The sequence below is a fragment of the Harpia harpyja genome, chromosome 1, assembly GCF_026419915.1.
Source record: "Harpia harpyja isolate bHarHar1 chromosome 1, bHarHar1 primary haplotype, whole genome shotgun sequence".
Lineage (NCBI taxonomy): Eukaryota > Metazoa > Chordata > Aves > Accipitriformes > Accipitridae > Harpia > Harpia harpyja.
This window is the reverse complement of record NC_068940.1, coordinates 101805308-101825008: the sequence shown is the minus strand read 5'-3', so window position 1 is coordinate 101825008 and position 19701 is coordinate 101805308. Positions and strand designations below refer to the sequence as shown.

The following is a 19701-nucleotide window of genomic DNA, read 5'->3' as shown; positions in this document are numbered from 1 at the left end:
GGCTACACATTTTCTAAAATCACTGTCAGCTCAACAGAGCACGAAAAACAGTAGAGAAAATTATTAACAAACCAAAGCGGTCTCAGTTTCTCATATGCAGTCTCTGATGCTGGTGGTTTTAAGCTGCTTTTCAGGAGCAACAGGATTTTGCTCTCTCAGTTCATTTACGGCAGCTGCTGGAACATGCAGCGACCCCCTCACTCTCATTTATTTCTCCAGAATTTTTTTCGCCATGGTTTCTCCCCCACTGCTTCACAACAGAAACATCCCACTAGAATGAGAAAAATAAGTATCTCAGCTCCGGTCCTCCCACAAGCAGCATCACCCACTTTGGGGCGCAGCGCTGGATGAGCTACAGCTGCCCAGGCTGGAGGAGCAGGAGATCAAGTCCTGTCTCCTTTTGCAATTGCTTCTCCATCCTCCTCCCACACATTTTCTGTCCCTGTTCTCAGTGCAACTATCCGCAACCTGGCTTGTGCCGATAAACAGTTATGTGAGCCAGGCTGAAGTATCCCCTGGGTTTCCGTTTGCACTTGGAGAGGTTGTGAACTGCCTGCTCTTTGGTTTGCTGAAAGCTGTTGCCCATGGACTGCTGTCTGAGCTGGTTGCATCCTATGGCATGTTGACTCCACATGGTGATCTCTGATGCAGTCGTCACATCTCCGTTGTCAGGAAGAAAGAGTGCGATTTCTCCGCTTGACACATAATCCATACTCACCCCCAACTCCAGGTGTCCGGGAAGGACCATGGCAAGCTATGGAAGAAGACCTGTGCATTTTTGACCAAAAGGGGAAGACATTTCCCCTTGGCTTGAGTATTTAAAGATACTCTAAAATATGGCACCTCCCAGATCCCATCTAGAGACTCAGCAGCCTTCAACCCCACAGCGGTTAGCAGGGACATGGGATAAAACATGTGCACTGAGTGCCACCAGTGTGGCTACAGCAAGTTACGGAGTGACTTGGGGACAAGCCCCTGCCCTTCGCACTGGGACTGCCCGATTCATGTACATGGGGGAGTCAAAGCATGTTTGCACGTGTATGTATTGGGGTCTGAGTCATTCAGCAGGTTCACTTCTAATTTAGTCCTAATTTGCCCCTAAATTATAAACAGCTAGCAGGGAAATTGTCCTCGAGAGTGTTGTTGAGGTGGGACAGGTCTGGGGCCAAGGAGTAGCACTGAGGTTTGCCTGGAGCCCCTTGGAGCCAGCTTGTCAGGGCTCAGCTTCTGCCCCTGTGAATTAAAATCCACATCAACAAAACCCCTGAGAGCAGCAGCATGGGCAAGGAGAAGTTCATCGGCATTTCCATGCAGCTAAAAGCCTCCAAAATGAGTGGTTTGAGGCTAAATGCCTGGGCATAAGGCAGCACTGGGGGTCATGGCAGCCACATGTGCTGCAGAGCAGTTTCTTCGCTGGGCACTCATGGCTCGGGTAGGGAAGAAACACTTTTAACATTATACCTTTTGCATGTGTCATTCAATCCTTCACGGAATAGATGGTGTCCTTTAAAGGGCAGAGCAATTAGCCTCGCTGGGGCCAAAAAGTTGTCCCCTTCAGAAATGCCACAGAGCCTATCTATTTACAACACACCAGGCTGCAGCAAGACCCAGCAGGTGGAGAAGTGGCCAGCAACCCTGCACAGGCAAGGAGCAACTGCAAGAGGAAGGAGGAAACTCTGCGGTGGTGATCCAGAGGTTGGAGAAATTTGGGGTAATCCCAGTCCTCAGCCCTGCCAAAATCATATTGCATAAATCAGCTTCCCTGCTGTTTGGTGGATAGCTCAAGCTTTGAGGTCTCTCTGTTGGCTGCTCCTCTCCTGGAGCAAAGCTGTGGGCTCTCTGCCTTCACCCCACAGCTTTCCCTGCTCTCATTTGCTCCTGGTGCTCGTTCATGCATTTCTCCTTCCACTCTCTGTGTGCTCTCTGCTTCTGTTTGGCCATACTCAGGTCTCCTCTTGCTGTTCACTTGGCATAAAAGGACTGTAAGGCTCCAAAACCAGGGAATTACAGAGATTGCCATCCTCGGCAATGCCACCCTTCACTTCTCTACCAGGATGCGAACCTCTTCATCGGTGCAGAGGAAGGATGGGGTTTAGCTCAACTGATACACAGAAGAACGTACTACTTGATAACTTCAGTTGCAGTGGCCTGACAGTATCTACCCCGGATAAGATGAGAAGCTGTGCTGGCCCAATCCTATTTACAACAACCGGAGGACTCTTCCTTAAAACACTTACAGAGATGGCCATGAAAAATCAGAAATTCCAGATTCAAGTAGTCCAGGTGACAGAGCACCCCTTTCTGGGGCATCAGGGGATTTTTTCCTCTTCTTTCCTTTTCCACCCCTTTTCTGAATACAATCCAAGCTCATTCAGCAACAGGGAAGCTGCAATGGCAGCACGGTCACCCTGGGAGACCAGGGTGGGAAAGCTGATGTTGGATTGCTGTCATTCATTTCTCATCCCTGACGGTAGACGGCAACTAAATGGGATGCACCAGTCTGTGACTGAACCTGATGAGCCACCAAGTCTGGCTGCTACCGATGCTCCTGGATGCCACTAGATACTGATCATAGAACCTGCTGAGCACCCGAGGTTCCCTTGAGAGCTGCTCAGAAAGTGTTTATTAAGGCCTAATAGCTACGAGATACAGATTAAATCTAGAAAAATAATGTAAAGCTTTTGTTTTGACTCTTGGTGCAGGACAAATTATTTTCTCTGTGGAGGAAGATATGGATGGGGTTTAGAGTTAGACTCTGAGGAAGCAGACTTGCAACACTATGTTTGGTGCTTCCAGCAGCAAATCCTTTTGCAGATGTTACCTATTCCCATCTCATTGATGAAACCACAAGAAGAGAGCAAATTAGTGGCTCAAAGTGCCATTAATCACTCAGTCAACAAATCGCACGGGTGTTTCTGCCTAGGTGAGAATGTAGGGGTTTTAATTAGAAATTTGGGAATAAATTTTACATCTGGGCAATCTGTAATCTAAATTTTACCCTCTTCTTGCATAAACTCTGTTACCTGTCTTTGTGCATCTTGCTGACACTGTGAAACTCCAAAGACCTGGGTCATATCTAATTCACATCACCTTGACCTTACTACCACTCCAGCAGAAACCCTCAGATGGGTTTAGGAGAATGCAGAACAAGGCACAGTACCTTAGATTTAAAAACACTTAACTGTACAAAACAGGAACAAAAGGAGAAGCATTTGCCAGAAGGACACCTTAAAAACAACACAATCCACCACTAAATAAATTGCAAAACATTAAATAATAGAAAAACAAGTTTTCTGGGCAGCCACCCATCCATCAGTTGCCACTCCCCACCACTAAATCTGTATGTACCTCTCCACACCATCCATATGGTCCAACAGGACTCATACCTTCATCATTCTGCTGGATTTAACGCAGTGACTCCTGACTGATAAAGAGTAAAAAAGAGCCTTGCCTATTGTACAAGTCAGCCTCTCTAAACTGTGCCTTATCTGGCTGATTCAGTGTAACATCAGTTTTAAACCTCTTAGTCACAGGACAGAATCTCTCAGCAGCACTCGTGGTCTTTGGGGAGTCACAGAGCTGTAAAACAGCTACCATTAGTCCATACAGGAAATGCATTAAATATTATATTTCTCCACTATCCTTAAGAAAAACAGCCAGATCCTGTTGCAAAACCTGTTGTCTCCCGGCCAGCTAATCCCTATGTGATACATAGATACTCTCTGACACACACAACTGGGCACCTGTATTAGACTTAATACTCAGTGACCAGGAAAAGCTTTTGATTAAGAGAGAATGGTCCCTAATTGCAACTCAAACACAATTATATTGGTAACTGCAGTATCAGAAAGGTGGTTTTGAATGCATTACATATCAGATTGATATGCAACTTTTCTCTACTTAAAATTAATCTTTCAATATACAGTGTTAGCCCTAACTTAGCATTTAGTTACTATTCTTCAATTAAAGTAACATTAGCCAACAGCCCCTTTTGAATGTATTTCACAGCGTTTACTGTAAAGCTTCCTGTTCCACCACTCTTTTCCTAAAGGCTATATCTGATGTGTGTTACAGGTATCAGCTCAGATGTTCATCTCTGGTGCAAACCAACATAGAAATAACCTCCACGCAACTACTACACGATTCAGTCAATGAAATTGGGAAGCACAAAATTGTTGCTTAATTATTTGCTATCCCCCACTTGTTGCCCTCTCCCAAAGACTAATGTCCCTCCTTTTCGGATGGGTAACACAGAGGGTCCCTACCAAACAGGCCACGAGGATCGGACTGGCGTCTCTCCGAGCTTTTGCACTGCTCCTTTCTCTTCTTGCTCCCTCTAAAGCTACCAAAACGCTTCATGAGCTGCAACATGCGCTCGTGTGGCAGCAGCTGTCGGTCATGCCCAGGACTGAAGAAAAAAAGCAGCACGAGGAGCAAGGCAAGGTGTCGCTTACACCAAACACCCAGGTACGAGAAAATAAAGCTCCAGAAAGACCGTGTGGCTGCAAAAAAAGTCCAGCTCGCTGGCGGTTCAGCTCCAAGGCGCTTGGTTGTGGTCTTCGTGGAAAGCCGTTCCGCAGCAGGCTGCCAAACCTCACACGCCAGGCACTTCCAGTCTTAATTCCAGCATACAGTAACTCGCCTGCAAGTATCTGCAAACACGGGGAGAAGTTCAAAGTCTGCCCAGCTTGCAGCCCCGGAGCTCTTATCCGTCAGTGGTCAGAACCCTCCGAGACCAAAGCAACGTTTCCCAGTGGATCAGCTCATGCGGAAAAGGTCAGGAACCACCTGATAAGCTCCCTCGTTCAAAAAATACTAACTATGCAAAGGAGCCACAAGCCCTCTTGAAGGGAATTGTCATGTGCAGCTCGGCATGATGACTCTTTAAAAAGGCTGTAAAAGGAAACCACCCCTGGACAGACAATTCCTGGCAGTGAGCGTCCCGGGCACACTTGCACTGTGACATGACATCACCCAACTATTTTGATTCATGTGTGCTGGGTCTTCGCAGCGACAGCATAGTCCAGCTGCCTGTTGATGCGCTCTGAAACGCTCGGCCCTCTGTGACTAATGACTAATGGATTAATGGGAACGAGCTTCTGCCAATTCATAAAAAGAAGGCTGATACTTTCTGGAACCGTAACCAGAGTGATGAGCTGGATTTTCTCTAGTGACATGCCCTCACTGTGTTACGCATATCTATATAGTCTGCATAGATTGCTCCATTCAAAGTTGCCGTCTGCAAAGCAAAAGGCACCCGGGACAGCTGTTTGTAACACAATTGAAATCCACCTCGTGGTCTTTTCAATGAGACAAACATTCACAGGGCTGTTGCTCATCCCAACCGGCCAGGGTGTATTATGTTAGGCTCTGAGTCTGTACATTTAGAGCTGTTTATTTTAGGAAAGGGTTGATCAGCATGGGCTAGATCTTGAGCAGCTGGAAAGGGGTGCAAGCACAAACCAAGGCATGGTCAAACTATCATAGCCAACCTTCCTAAGATTACAGTAAACGTTCTGTTAAATCAAAAGCTTTTTTTAAAGTCACAGAGCACCAGCCTTTCCTCTGAACAACACTGGAACTTGAGGCTCAGATTTTTCAAAATTAAAACCCTATATGAGTAATGAGAGTCTTATCTTTTTAATTCCTAGGGGGAACTGAAGGTCATATCACCTTTTTCCTCTACAAAGAAGCATGCCTTTTTCTTTGTGCCCATGATTGCTCCTGGGACTTAATATCATTAGAAAGGAAAAGAAAGAACAGCCATGAATACCGCAGAAAAGACCTTTATCAACACAGATTCCTTACAAGCTCTGGTCTTTCAGAAAGATGGCTGCCTCTAAGGCATCAATGCAAGGATGTCCCAGGATTTCAGGGACCCCAAGAGAAGATGCAGAGATGACAGCAGGTTCCTCTGCCACCCTCAGCTACCAGGGACTTCCCTCAGTCTACCCTATGGAGAATGTGGAAAAAGGCAGTACAAAGGGCACCTTTGTTCTTCCACCTAGCAACCAAAATAATCAAATTATTAACAAGATACTTAATTACCTTCCAGACAAGGCTCTCACTGATATCGAAGTGAGGAACCACAATAATTACTTTAAGGCTGTTCCCCACCTTTTCCCTCCTGACTTGTCCTCCTACTTTCTTTCACCCCCATCTTTGTGGCCCTGTTTTAGCTCTGCAAGTGAAGATCCCCGTGCTTTTCACCAAATAACAATCTTTTACATAAAATAGCCTGTCAGCACAGGGCTTTTAGAAAGCCCCTTCTCCAGCCCCTCCCTTGAGGCTCATTGTTCACCCAGTGCAGAGGAGAAGCAGTTGGAGCAATGAGAAATGTTGAGGGATTGGCAGGGAAAAGTGTCAGTGTTATTTAAATATTTGTTTTAATGTAGCTGTAGGGAAGTGTCAAGCTCTTCACACCCCATCTGGCCGTGTGTGACCACCACATTTACCTCTGCAAGCTTCATCTTCACTGTCCCTTCCCTTCATTCTGCCATGCTCATGCCACCACAACTGAGACAGTAGCCATAGTGGGACAAGCTCTGGTCTCCCTGTAAGTACGTTTCATGGGCCACCTCTCAACCTACTTCCATAAGAGCAGTGACCTTCACAGTCCTTCCCATTTGAAAATCAGCTCCTCAATAGCAAAACTGAATCTTCCTTGCTGCAATTTAAGCCTACTGCTTCTTGTCTTATTCACTGTGCACACGGAGAACAGATTGTTCCCTTCTGCTCTGGAGCAGCCCTTGACATATTTGAAGACAGTTATCCAGTTCCCTTTCCAGTCTTTACTTGGCCAAAAACACAAGAAGCGCTGCCTACAACACCAATGTAATCTGGACCTCAAGTTTCCCCTCCTTAGAAAAAGCATTCCTCATTCTTTAGTGGCCAAAGGACTGCTGGGAATGACTCAATGTCATCAGAAACCAAAAAATTTTAATCCCTTTTTAATGAGATAAGAATTGGTATTGCTTCAGCATAGAAACAGCCCCCTTTTGATAGAGGCCAAGGATAAATAGTCACTGATGACCTTTTCAAGCAGGCCTGTTGCACCAGGAGGGCTCATTTCCCCTTATTAAGGAAAGCAGCAAGACCCTAATGTTTCTGCACAGAGCTACCAGAAAACGAAATGCTGTTTAAGAACTGACGTTCACAGTAATTTGTTAAAAACAGCACTAAGTGCTTTGAGTATGATCATTGTGTCTCCCACAGCTAATGGTCTAACAGATACTAGCACATTTACACCGGATACTATATCTTATTAATGATTCCAGTGGAAGGATCTTATAAAACTAATAATAAAAAGCTGGGCTTCAAAGAGCTCCTTTGGGGCCATCTATGTTCTAGAGATTGAAAACACAAATCCCTTCCAAACAACCATGAAATGGACTCTTGTCAAGCTACTTTAAAGTCTCCCAAATTAGTTATAGCATATTATGTTTCTTGAGCTGCATAAGAATAACACCATCCCCTTCCAAAAACCATACACGGGCTCATTCTGAACAGTACCAAGCACTGGGCAGCTTAATAAAATTATCTGGGAGGAAGGAGCAAACAAACAAACACTCGTGTATGAGTGTGAAATGCTTCCCTGGTCCTGCTGGATGTGCTAAGCTGGCCAGACCTGAGCCATTTCATGGCCTTAGAGCAGCCTCCATGCTGACAACTCACCAACCTGCCTCCAGCCCCACCACCCTCTTGCCCCAAGTCATCTGTTTCTCTGACAGTTTTACTTTGATGACCTAGTGTCAAGTCCAAAAAAGAGCCTAAAAAAGGCTCAAGAGCTAAAAACCCACCCACTTCTCCTGGAAATCTCCCTTACACTAATTCTTGCCTTTATCCCATCAGCTGCCTGTGTGCCCAATCCACCCAGCAAAGTCCTCCCCTGCTCATCCCAGCCCTCCATCCCCTTAAACCACCTGTTTTTTCTTTTTTTAAAGGGAGGCTGGAGCACATAAAGTAGAAAAGACAAACCGCCTTCTACTGCATTTTTCACTAATTCACAGGGTCATATAAGGAGAGGAGTCTCATTGCAGGAGTCATCTCCAATCCAACCTGAAAAAGCCCCATCTGTGGCCCAGTTCCTTCTTCATGATGCTTCTTGCTTTTCAGTTCTCCATTGCTCAGGATAAAACCACCTTTTGTACCTGCCCCCAGTGATTTAACGTGACTCATCAGGCAGAAACATAACAAAAATCTTCCTCTCTCTGGATGCGATGTGAAGATTTGTTCTACGAGGTAGAATTAGGGGTTGAGTCTTCAGATTTGGTCACCATATAGGAAATATGGGAAATGCCACCACACCAACCAAGTGCAGCCATCATGGTGTGTCTGACCCAGACGTCAGAGTTTTGAAACACAAACTGATTCATCCATCTCACAGAGGTGTCAATTCTGTGCCGTGGTGAAAAGACTTTAAATGCTGATATTTTGAACCATTTCCTCACTTGACTTTTTAACAGGAGCTTTAACCTGAAATACAAATGCAGCAGCAGAGTGCGGGGCAGGCAACGGGGACCAGTTAGTCCTATCAGGGTTTATTCTGGTGTGAAAATGGAAAAAACAATACTCTCCTCCTTGAAATTAAAGAGCTTATTTAGTGCTAAACAGGAAGGCTAAAAAGAATATGTATCCCCTGAATGACAATTAATGCTTCAACTAGCTTCTGACTGCAAATCAGCAAAACTAAGTATTTCCCTTTCCTCATTGCTGAGAATTTCCTTGTTCAAAATTCCTTCTGTTTTTGTCATTGCTCAGAGAAATAAAGTTCAGATCCACCCTTAGAAAGGTAAAGCATGAATCACGTTTGCATTTCTACATGGATCACGTTTCTCTGCCTTGTTGTCCTTAAAAATTTCCCTAAATTGGAATTTTTCTAATTTTCTCTTTTAAATTCTACAGACTGATGTTGGCAAAATTAAACATTTTCCATCATTGTCAGTGGTGCCCGGACATGCTTACAAGCCTCACAACACCAGACTGATTTTAACCGCAATCGTATTACATATAAATAGAAAACTTGGAAAATATTTCAAAATAGCACGCAAAAAAATATGTAAAAGAGATCTTTGCTCTAAAAAAACCCCACTCAAGACTACAAGTGATGCAATGCACAATAACAAAAAGCCTGTTTTGCCCAAACACCATTTGCAGGCTGGTTGAACAGAGCATGCAGCTTGTGTTTTCAAAGGGAAATACAAACTACCACTTTCTCCATCTGGTCTAAGTCCAGCTCACATCCCATAAAAGAATTGCAAGTTTATGACTCCAAGCTGGGCTCAATTACTTCCCATAATCATAACCAAGTGTTTCACTGTAATGAGTTTTTGTCTTTATCCCCTTTTTTTATACTACTTCATGCTGCTTTCACTGTGCATTAAGAAAGATTCCAACCTCTGAAGCTGTCAGGCTGGCACTAAATCGGTTTTGAAAAATCTGAAAGTTTAATTTTACTTCTTTTTAGCAGTCCCAAAGGTGCACACTAGATTCCCCAGAACTCTTGGCAAATTACTTAGAAATTACATCCTGGCGTCTTTGTGATGTTTTTCTATCCTACCCTTCCAGAGCTTATAATATGAACCAGCAGTAATAGGAGTAACAGCGATGGTAGTGTTGGCATATTGGTGATTTCTAGTAAGAAAACCACTGTATTTCAGGCTCAGAGCACCTACCCCAAAAGACCCATAAGCTGGGACCGATGACTATGATCCTATCCAAATGATAATTTTATCATTTCCCCACATCCTACTAATAAACTGTGGTGCATATGTTTCCAGCAGTCACTTCTTTAGCAATTTCAGTTCATAATGTGAAAAATTGAGCCATTCTTATATACATTGCAATCTGGCTGTGCTCAAAACAGCAAAACAGTATTCGATCCAGCAAATACAGGATGTCTGGTGTGACAACACCACTCCTAAAATTTAGTAAGTCCTCAGCTAAAGGAAAACATCTCAGCGGTAACTATTATGAAAAAATAGCAAAGGCAATAAAGTTCCTTAGAAGCATTTTTCCACTTGTGCTTTTCTCATCTCTTCTTGCTCCTCTTTCTTCTTGCTTCTCTCAAGTCTTTCAAACATATCCATCCACAAAACCTTGAGAAGGAGATAGAATTCACTGGAACATCACAAATCTCTTTTTCACCCTCTTCTTGTTCTTCTTTCTTTCCCACTTCCTCACTTCTCATGGAAGATTGGAACAGATTAAATGATGTTAAAGTTAAAATGGGCATTGTAGGGCTGAACAAAATATCCCCTTCAGTTTAAAGAAAGTTTTTCAACCAGCAATGAATGGGTCGCAACATGAATGACAGCAAATTAATGAGCCAGAAATTACTCTAAGAAAGTGATACATTAGGGGTGGCCAGTACCTGAAGAGTGAAATTCATATCACTATCCCATAGTGAACACCCCAAAACACAAGAGACTACAAATCAGAGCACCACGACTCCACAGAAATACAGTTCTCCACTGACTCTGCCCTAGGAGATTTATTTGGAGAGAAGAGGAAAACTCAGTGAATCAGCAACGGTTTGCACCAATCCTCAGCTGTCCTCAGATGTCAACCCTATACAAACCTAGTGAGCATCCTTCGTTGCACAGCCATACATTTGCAATTCATTAGCTAGTAAGAGCATTAGGAGTAAAACAGCTTCACACACATTTACTGCAATTTTAACATTCACGTCAACATGGTTATCGCAAAATACAACTTCAGTGACAAACACGCACGTTGGAAGCAATGCCGTCATCCTAAAATCTAGGTGGGATGATGAGATTTCAAAGTAATTTCAAGTTCTGTATCCCTCTGGTCCCCACAATAAGCAGATGAATCTGACAGCAAAAGCCAAGAAATTTGCTTATGCACAAAATATGACAACGAAGAGACTCTTCTCCTGGCTTGGTATTATTATTATTATCTGCTATTTTTGGTTGAAAATAATCTTAAGTGTTCCCTAACAATAAAAAATGCTGAAAATGCAATGTTGGGGTTGACGGTCATCCCACAAATGACCCATTCCTATGCCACAGTCGATATAATAAAGACACATGCGCTATATATATTATACACATAAAATTAGACATGGTGGTCAGCAGCATCCTATTAGACATGTGAGACAACACTAGAAAAGCTGACTGAAGAGAAAATTGAACCACACCTTGAAAAGCTAAATGCTTAGCTAACACTTGAGAAGCCTTTCTCATTCCTGGCTCCAGCAACTTCACTGACGACGCTCCTGTTCTTCAGTGATGAAAAAGAGACCTCGTTTGGTTGAGCTGCAAGAGAGCAGCAACTTCGAGAGGAAGGAACCATTCCCCGTGAACTCCTAACCCCAAGGGTGAAGGAGTTTGCATATGTGTGCCTCTCCTGCTCTTAGCTGCTCTGGTGGTGCAGGAGAGCCTGAGGTCTACGTTCAGGATAGCTATAGGGGTATCTGATGCAGGTGTTTACACAGAATGGACATCTTCCATGAACTATTGCAAACATCGCTTTGTCGACAGTGAAAGCAGGGTCTTGTAGCATTACACCAGCGGTGATCTGAATTGCTCATTGCACTCAAGCTCAAAGCTCACAGAATCCCAATGACTAGCTGGGGTATCCATAGGAAGGGGTTTAAATACTTATTATAGAGCCACCGACAGTGTGTTCACGTGAATGACTAAGGACATTGTACAGGACCGGATCTCAATCCGATGAACTAAACACAGGCGTAATGCCAAGAGGGGAAATTCCTAAAGGATCACCCAACACTGCATTGTCATTACAAGTGGGATTGCTCCAGCAAGGGGATTATAATAGAAAGGGAGGAATCCACTGTGAGCAGACAGGGACTGCACTGAAATCCAACCCCCTGCACAGCCTCTTTGCATTGCAGCCTTGGTCTAGCTGTTCAAGCCACTTCTAGCAAATACAGTGCACCTTCATCTGGTGGTTAAGAAACAATACAAGGGATTTAAAAAAAAACCCCAAACACACAACCCCCCCCCAAGATCTATCTTCATTTTCTACCCTTACTTTGCCTACGAATTAATGATTCTGAAGTACTGCTAGTTGTAAGCAAAGGAATAAACCCAAGTACATTGCATACTTTAATGTCATAATAATTGAACAACTGGCAAACTAGCTCTGTTAACTTCCCAAGATAAACATCTAGGGAAACACCACCAGCTAGATCTCATATAGAACCTTTTCATCTTCAGCAGAAGGGAGGTAAATACCACAGTTTGTAGCTTCTTTGCACAAGAGAAGTGACTTTCCAAAAGTCCCTGTGCAGCAGGCTGGCATGAGGGCAGTGAGGAACAGAACAAGACGGAGGTCTGTTGGACTCGACAGCTCTTCTCCTTCCTTTGCAAGAACATGACATATTGTTCACACTGTGTTAAACCACTGTGTGCATGAGGTGGCTGTCTCACATGCCCCAGCTCCAAAGAGATTACTAGAATTAGTCGCCCAGATTATGGAAGATCTGCCAGAGCAGATGGGAGTATAGAGGAGGAAACACTTGTTATCACATACATGAGGTCTGGAAGGGAAATCAATCAAAACCTTTCTGGTTTCTCTTTCCAGGTTGTTTTTTTGGTTTGATGGGGGGGGGGGGGGGGGGATTTTTTGTACCCAGATCAAACATAGCAATTTTGTTAGCAAAAGAAACTTTACTGACTTTTTAAGAGAGCTGGAAGCATAGTGAGAAAGACAGACTCTGAAGCTTACTGAGATGTAACAGAGGTACCTTAGCAATCTGCCAGGGTACAGAAGGGACAAAGGAGGAGACAGTGGACATGGAAGGGAAAGCTGGCACTGTTTTACTGTCTACAATGAGCTAGAAACCATACAAGCCCCAATATTTCCCATTTCTTGATGATTCTACCAATTCATGTAACTGGCAGACAGGTTACTTGGAAAAAAACATCTGACACATCCATGGCATCCAGCTGGGAAGCTGCTGCGACTGCAGGAGCCACAAGCCTATGATGGGAGTGAATCAAGGGACAATGTGGGATGGCTTGGGTGGTAAAAAGTTCCCTGTTCGTGCACTGTGCAAGTGAAAACACCAAGCACTGTGAAGTTCAGAGTTGTTATATTTAGGATTGTGTGAAAAATCTCAGCGGGTTGGCTGGGACCAACACAGACATGAACTAGAGAAATCTTTTTGAGTCTTTACGCCTAGATGACAGAAGGGCTGGAAACCTGGGAGCTACAAGGCAGTAAGAGAATATTCCTGGAAAAGCCAGCCCTGACAGTCTGCACACACAATACCTGGCAGGAGAAAAAATAGTCTGAAACCTTTTCACAACAGTTATTTATAAAGGAAGAGACTTTAAAGGCTGTCAACTGTGTCCTTCAGGTGAATGCCTGAAAGCCAGAGACCGAGTGTGGAAGAGGCAACCTCACAGTAACTCCTTGCACAACACTTCTTTGGTTATTTAGGTTTTAAGATGCCCTTGTGAATCAGAGGGCAGGTACCAGTGCTCAGGCACATCCCAGCTCGAAACAGTTCTGAGGCTGACAATTTGCAGCCAGCATCTTTCCCAGTTCACTTCCTTGAAACACATCAAGCCTTAAATTGAGGAGAGACTTCTGGAACCATGAAATCTCTTTTAGTGGTGACTTTTAGCTTAGCAATGCATTGGGCAACTTACACTACTATTTGTACCTTGTAAAGTCATTTGAAAATGATCTAAACTAGTATCACGCATAACCAGAACTTGTTGTACAGTGCCATCAGATTCCCAAACCTTGTCAAAGGTCAGCATCTTGCAGTGGCTTCAGTACTTAAAGTAGAAAGCACTCTACCAACTAGCTCTAGCATCATTAATCAATTTAAATTCCACATCAAGAATCAAAGCAGAAAGTCAGTGTTATGGTTACAGAGCTCTGGATATATCCAACAACACAAAGCCCAACTTTTGAATTTCTTGGTCTGCCCCAAAAGCATCCTGCATCCTTAGTCGTTCACGCAGGTGTCTCCATTTTCAGCGTCACGTTTCTAACACAGTCCTATGAGCTTTCCATAATGCAGCCTGGTGCAACTGTGGCTCTCAGAGTCAAGGTTGCCTAAAACAGCCTGTAAAAACCTATCAGTGTTACAGACTGAATGCTTTTGTTATTATTACATAATACATATTTGTGGAAAAAAAAATACTCTGTCACCACCTTGGCAGCTAGCAATAAGGCCTAGCAAGTCTGACAGTCATCTTATTTGCAAGCATGTCACTGGAGCAAAAAATATTAAAACCTCTGTCCTAATAGACACGAACAGAAACTATTGCTCTAAGCTACGTATTGCTGTAAACCAGGTAGGTTGTTTCCAGTCATAACAAAATACCCGTAGGGCAGAGGAGGGGAGGAAGGAACACTGAAATGCGGCTGAGTATGGTGTTAATAGATTCTGGTTTTATTCTCAGCTCTGCTACTGGGCTACCTGCACAACCAGGGATAACTCACATCATCTCTGCAAGAGCTTCAGATGAAAAGCCATTTTCAGACACTGTGTGTTACTGCACTGCAAGTGTCTTATGCTTAGACCAACCCCTTTTCTACCCCTATTAACCAGAAAGATAATTAAAAATCTTAAAGAAAACAAAGACCTACAGCAGATGAAGTAGATACTTACGGTGACCGCAGGTTTCTTACTTTCCTTCCTGTTTATTTGCTGCCAATATCCATTACAAGCCTATGTGTTCAAAGGCAAACAGCAAAACCCCCGTGTCTTCAGGAATTGCTTGGAGTGGGGCAATACAAGCGCAGGGCAGAGAGCATCAACCCTCGGCCCAAGAGACCAAACTCCCACTGACCTCAGCAGCAAAACCCAGGCTCACTGTCAGCAAAACTGAGCTTCTCAAGAAGTCCTTATACTAATTTGAGTGGGTTTTTTCCTGCACAATGTGTTAAAAGATGTAACACAAGCTCCTGCATCAAGCACAGCACTGACAAGGAAGGTCCTGCTGGTCTTTATTTTGAGTCACAGCCCTCAGCATCACCAGCCTAGATCAGTCGCTTCAAATTCCCCCTGCACCCTTCAGCCCTCCCTACTTACAGTCTCCTGCTACAAAATTCACAGTCTTAAACTACAGTAATTAATGAAACTTCACCAAAACCCAGAGAAGATCTGCTCAGGGTCGCGCATGAAGCTCTGCGGGAGCTGGGAGCAGAGGGTGATGCTCCTGCCCCAGTCTTTACACTCCTTGCCCGCAAAAACCTGCCACACCACAGCTCGCACAAATCTGGCGTGGGAGGGAAGGCATGGGGCACCAGCAGAGTCCAAAGGACTTTCTGCAGCTTAGCAGCTCCCCCTGCATCTCCTCCTAATGTGCTTTAGCTACTTAGCAAGCAGCGAGCTAAACATCTTCATGTTTAGCAACAAGTTTTACTGGATTTTTGTGTCACTTGACCTTAATGATTGGGAAGCTCTTTGTGTCTTACTGACCTTTTCTCGGCCGCTGTCACAAGGCACTTCCCAAGGTGAAAGACAGTTTTGCTTTTGCTCCAAGAGTACAAAACATGCAGCCGTGCCTGGAGAGCACTCAGTGCTCCCTGTGTTGGGCCGCAGCAAAGAACAAGGCTGTCTCCTCAATACATTTTTAACTTCTCAGCTCCAAGAAAAGGTTCAGCTTTGCTGTATTAACACATCCAGTGCAAAAATACCTGCATTTCAGTAAGCGGACACAGGGAAACAGTGTCCTTTCTTTACCTACCCTGCAGCACAGTCCCTACAGCCTCGCGGGCACTGAGCCCATCGGGCTGTACGTATTCTGCCCCCAACAGTCCCACCTTACCCCTTTAAGACTGCAAATGCAAGGCCTTCTTCCCTTCATATATTAACATTATTACTATATTAATAAAGTTCCTAACTTCATTTAGCCACTTGGCTTTTGCACTATGCAAAAAAGAACTACAAAGAAGAGGTGGAGGCTCCTCTAATACTGCAATCTATAGTGCAGTGGCAGAAGTTGCTTATAAATGGCTTAATCAAATGTGAACCATTCCTCAATGCACAGTAAGTATCTGTGTCCAAGGGAGACAATAAGAAACTTAAGGGGAAATGAAGTGCCAGGTTGAGAGAGAAACAAGGAACCACACACCTTTCCAGCCATGAACTCATCAAAGGTTTTCTCCCTCTGAATTTTTGCAAGATGTGCATGTGCTGTGTGTTGCTGAGCCTCACATCTGCTGGACGGATGAGAAACTAATTTCTAAGAATTTCAATGATGTCAGGCATTTTCTTTTTTTAATGTGACCATAAAGTGGCAAAAGCTGTCAGTGGCGCTGGCAATAGCTTAACAGAAAATGTTGATGTTGCCTGGATACTGAGGATTTGCCTGCATGTCTGCATTTGACAGCAGTAACTCCTAGGGATTTTAGTTTTTCTTTAATACTCTGAGTGCCATGCAAGCATCTCTCCTTATTCAGATCCTTCCTCCTCTCTCCTCCTCCTGTTTTTGGCTTTGTAAAACACAAACTAATTCCTCAACTGTAGTAAAGCCATAAATAAGAAGCCGTAAAAATGTTTTTCTAGCCTTCTTTCTCCAAGGTTGAACTTTTCAGTTATATAAGCACTTTATAAAATAGCATGGGGAAAGTATATGAGAATCTGTTTATGTGATTAAGACTTGGCTCCTTCTTTACTGTGGCCCAGTGACAGTATTTTATGCTTTGCATTTGCCACCGCCAAGGTTCACTCAGCTGTCTCTCTGTGACCTCCAAAGCAGAAAGGAGCAAGATTTAACATTGCTTTTCATGGAGTGCTTACAGTAAATCATTACTGGTGGGTATCCATGGAGTCTTGGGAAGAAAGAACATTATTAAGCACCTGTTAATTTTTCGTTACAGTGGGTGGATTCCAGGTTTTCACTGATGGCAAAAATCCAGCTACTCCGAAGGGAAGCAAATTTTCCCCAGCCTTTCCCCTTACTGCTGTCCTGCTTCCAATCTGACTTGTGCCTTAGTGTTTGAAGAAAGAGTTCTGGATGCCATTTAGTGAAGTGCTGTAGTGTTTTACTATCTTTTATGGTAAAGAATTTGGAAGGACTTGAGAGAGATCTTCAGGCAGAAACAGAAACAGGACCAAAGTGCATATACAAAATACAGTACTAAACTCCTCTTCCTGGCAGCTAGATGACAGAGAAGTAAAAAAAATCCACTGCAGATAATTTTTCCAGTCTGGTCCCTGACATGGTTCCTAAGTGAGGAACAATGCACAGTTATCCCAGTGCTCCGCAGCAGCAGATATCAGCACTCTGTGGGGTTATTTTCCAAAGGAAATACGTGCTGTTCGGATACTTCCTTTAGTGCCACTTGTTTTATTTACTTAATAATGTCACAGGCTTTGCATATGCAAGCATCCAACTCTCTCCTTCAACAATCCCATCCCAAACATCAGTGCCCCATTCCCACAGAGCCCTTCTGCACTGGGGAGTGACTCGGTTTAGCCACACTGAAGTAAACGGCATAGTCTCCTCCTCCTTGCAATTGGTCCTCCAGAAAAAATCCACATATCGTAACACTAAACATCATGACAGCATCACCTCAAGAGAGTAAATAAAGCTTGAATGCAACAAGAACACGTACCGCAACCTCCTAACTCCTTCCAACTGATGCCAACCACAAAGCAGTGAACATGTGAGGTTCATCTACACAGCGTAATTCTGTTTCCCCTCTCATCACAGCGGTAGCACACATGAGATTTTGGACACTGTGCCGGTTTCAACAGCTCTGTGGGGAGGAGAAGACACCTTTCTGTCGTAGCACTCCCAATCCTGCAATTTAACCACTGGTAAAAAATTTACATGGAAAACTACTGATGCTGTCAAAAAAACAGACGGAAAGCTTGAAGCAGAAACGAGCCCTTAAAAATATCACATCTTTTCAATTTTAAAACTGGAATGGACAAAGCAGTAGGCAGTGGAAAGAAGGGTGGAGATGACTCAACAGGCTTGTTTTGTGGCGATGCCTTTTGCTGTTGCCTTCCCCAAGCCTCTTGTGGCTGGGAGCCGTAAGAGCACTTGCATGGTTTGAAGATGCAAAAGCGGGTGCATGGAGGCAGTGCCAGGACGCTCACAGTGAACACGCACAAGTGCATGAGAAAAACTCACCTCCTCCCAGCTGCACATCTCTTCTTAAACACAAAATGCAATGAAAGAGTGAAAATGATGCTGTGAATCCTGAGAATCATGCTCTCCAAATTTCTTTTCCAAGCACAGGTGAGACTCCCAGCCCAGCCCAGGGCAGCTGGACCTTCTCTTGGCTCTCTTGGCTAAACTAGAGCCAAACTATGGCAAAAGATGCAGTACAGCTGGTGCAGGTCCATGCTCCGTTGGCATTCCTGCTCCCTGGGTTTGTAGCTGGGCTCCCCAGGGAAGCAGCTGCATGCAGCAGATTTAAGTTTCCCATTCTACAGCACAGTTGTCTGCTTTGTAACTCCTCCGCTGACAATGTTCACTCCCTCCATATCCCGCCTTTCCAAACAGAGAGGCTATGGGGGCTTCCTGTGATTGACACAGTGGCTTCCAGCTACCCCAAACAAAGCTCCAGATACTCTGCCTCAAAGCTCATCCCAAAATGATGGGTCAGTTTAACAGCAGCGTGACTTCTGACCAGTGCTCATCAGCAGCTTGTTTGACTGTAATGTGATTTAATTGCAGTGACGTGTCTTTAATAACAAAACCCATGCCAAGAAACTGCAGTTGGAACAAGAGCTGACCTAAGGCCAGTTTCCCAAGGATTTTCACTCTTAACTTGTGGCTCCCTGGTGCCACACAAACTCTCCTGGGTCACCGAGGTGGCTGCAGCCACCCAGAGCTTCTCCAGCACCTGCCACAGCCACATGTAATGAGGTACCTTACCCCAAATTTCACCCTCTGTAATGGCCACGTGCTCCTCCAGCACCATCCTCTGAAACTGGGGATAATCCCAGAGTAGCCAACATCTTAAAGTTACCACCAGGGCTTACGCCCTTAAAAAAATATCTGAGATTTCACCTCCCTTCATCACGCCTAAACTCTGGGGCAAAAGGAGAGAACGAAAAATCACCATGAGGCAGAAACCTCCCTGATGGCATCTCCCTTGCAGAGAAGCTCCACCCCACCACCACCCACAAAATCCAGGGGGGTCTTGTCTTTCAGGATTTATCTGACTGCATGGATATGTGCTACTGTTGTTACATGGAGATGTTCCATATAACACACAGAAATAAGACATGCTAAATTCTTTTTGCATTTTCATACTCTAATATTTTTTACACATTCTTTGCCCCAATGGTCTGGATAATACTGGAGCATAAGTCCATTTTCGTTAAACAAACTTGAAAGAATCATGGCCCATCACAAAGGAATACCAAAGTGATGGCTATTAATTAAATACATTAATGCAATTAAGAAAAATGCTAAATCTCAGTTTCTTTCTTGGTCTTTGTTTCTACAACAATGAATACTAGGGAAAAAGAAAAATGTTCCTAATTCCTGCAGCAAAGCCCGTATCTGTTACCCCATAGCCATGCATTTGACCATTTCTCTAAATTCAGAACATCTCTCCCTGCCTGTTTTCCCTTACCACAAGCAAGAATTTGCTGATAATCCACATATTTTTCTGCAGACTGGGCTTCTGATTCAACAAAATCTAGACAGCTGTACAAACTGGTTTGCGTTAATCCCCACTGTTTGCTTGAAAGATTACTGTGAATGCCAGCGAACGTACAAGATG

The 19701-nt window shown here is 44.1% G+C and overlaps 1 protein-coding gene across 6 annotated transcripts in view; it reads right to left on the bottom strand.

Annotated features, from left to right (window-relative positions):
- PRKAG2 (protein kinase AMP-activated non-catalytic subunit gamma 2) overlaps positions 1-19701 on the bottom strand; it is a 226489-nt gene that overhangs the window by 115021 nt on the left and 91767 nt on the right. The window contains exon 1 of one of the 6 annotated variants that reach the window (XM_052807199.1): positions 4266-4780. The exons of 4 other annotated variants lie outside the window; for them this stretch is intronic. In XM_052807199.1, coding sequence (XP_052663159.1) covers positions 4266-4371 — 106 coding nt within the window. In that variant the 5' untranslated portion in view covers positions 4372-4780. Of the gene's footprint in view, positions 1-4265; positions 4781-19701 lie in introns of those variants that run through there. One more of the 6 variants, XM_052807208.1, reaches the window with a different exon arrangement.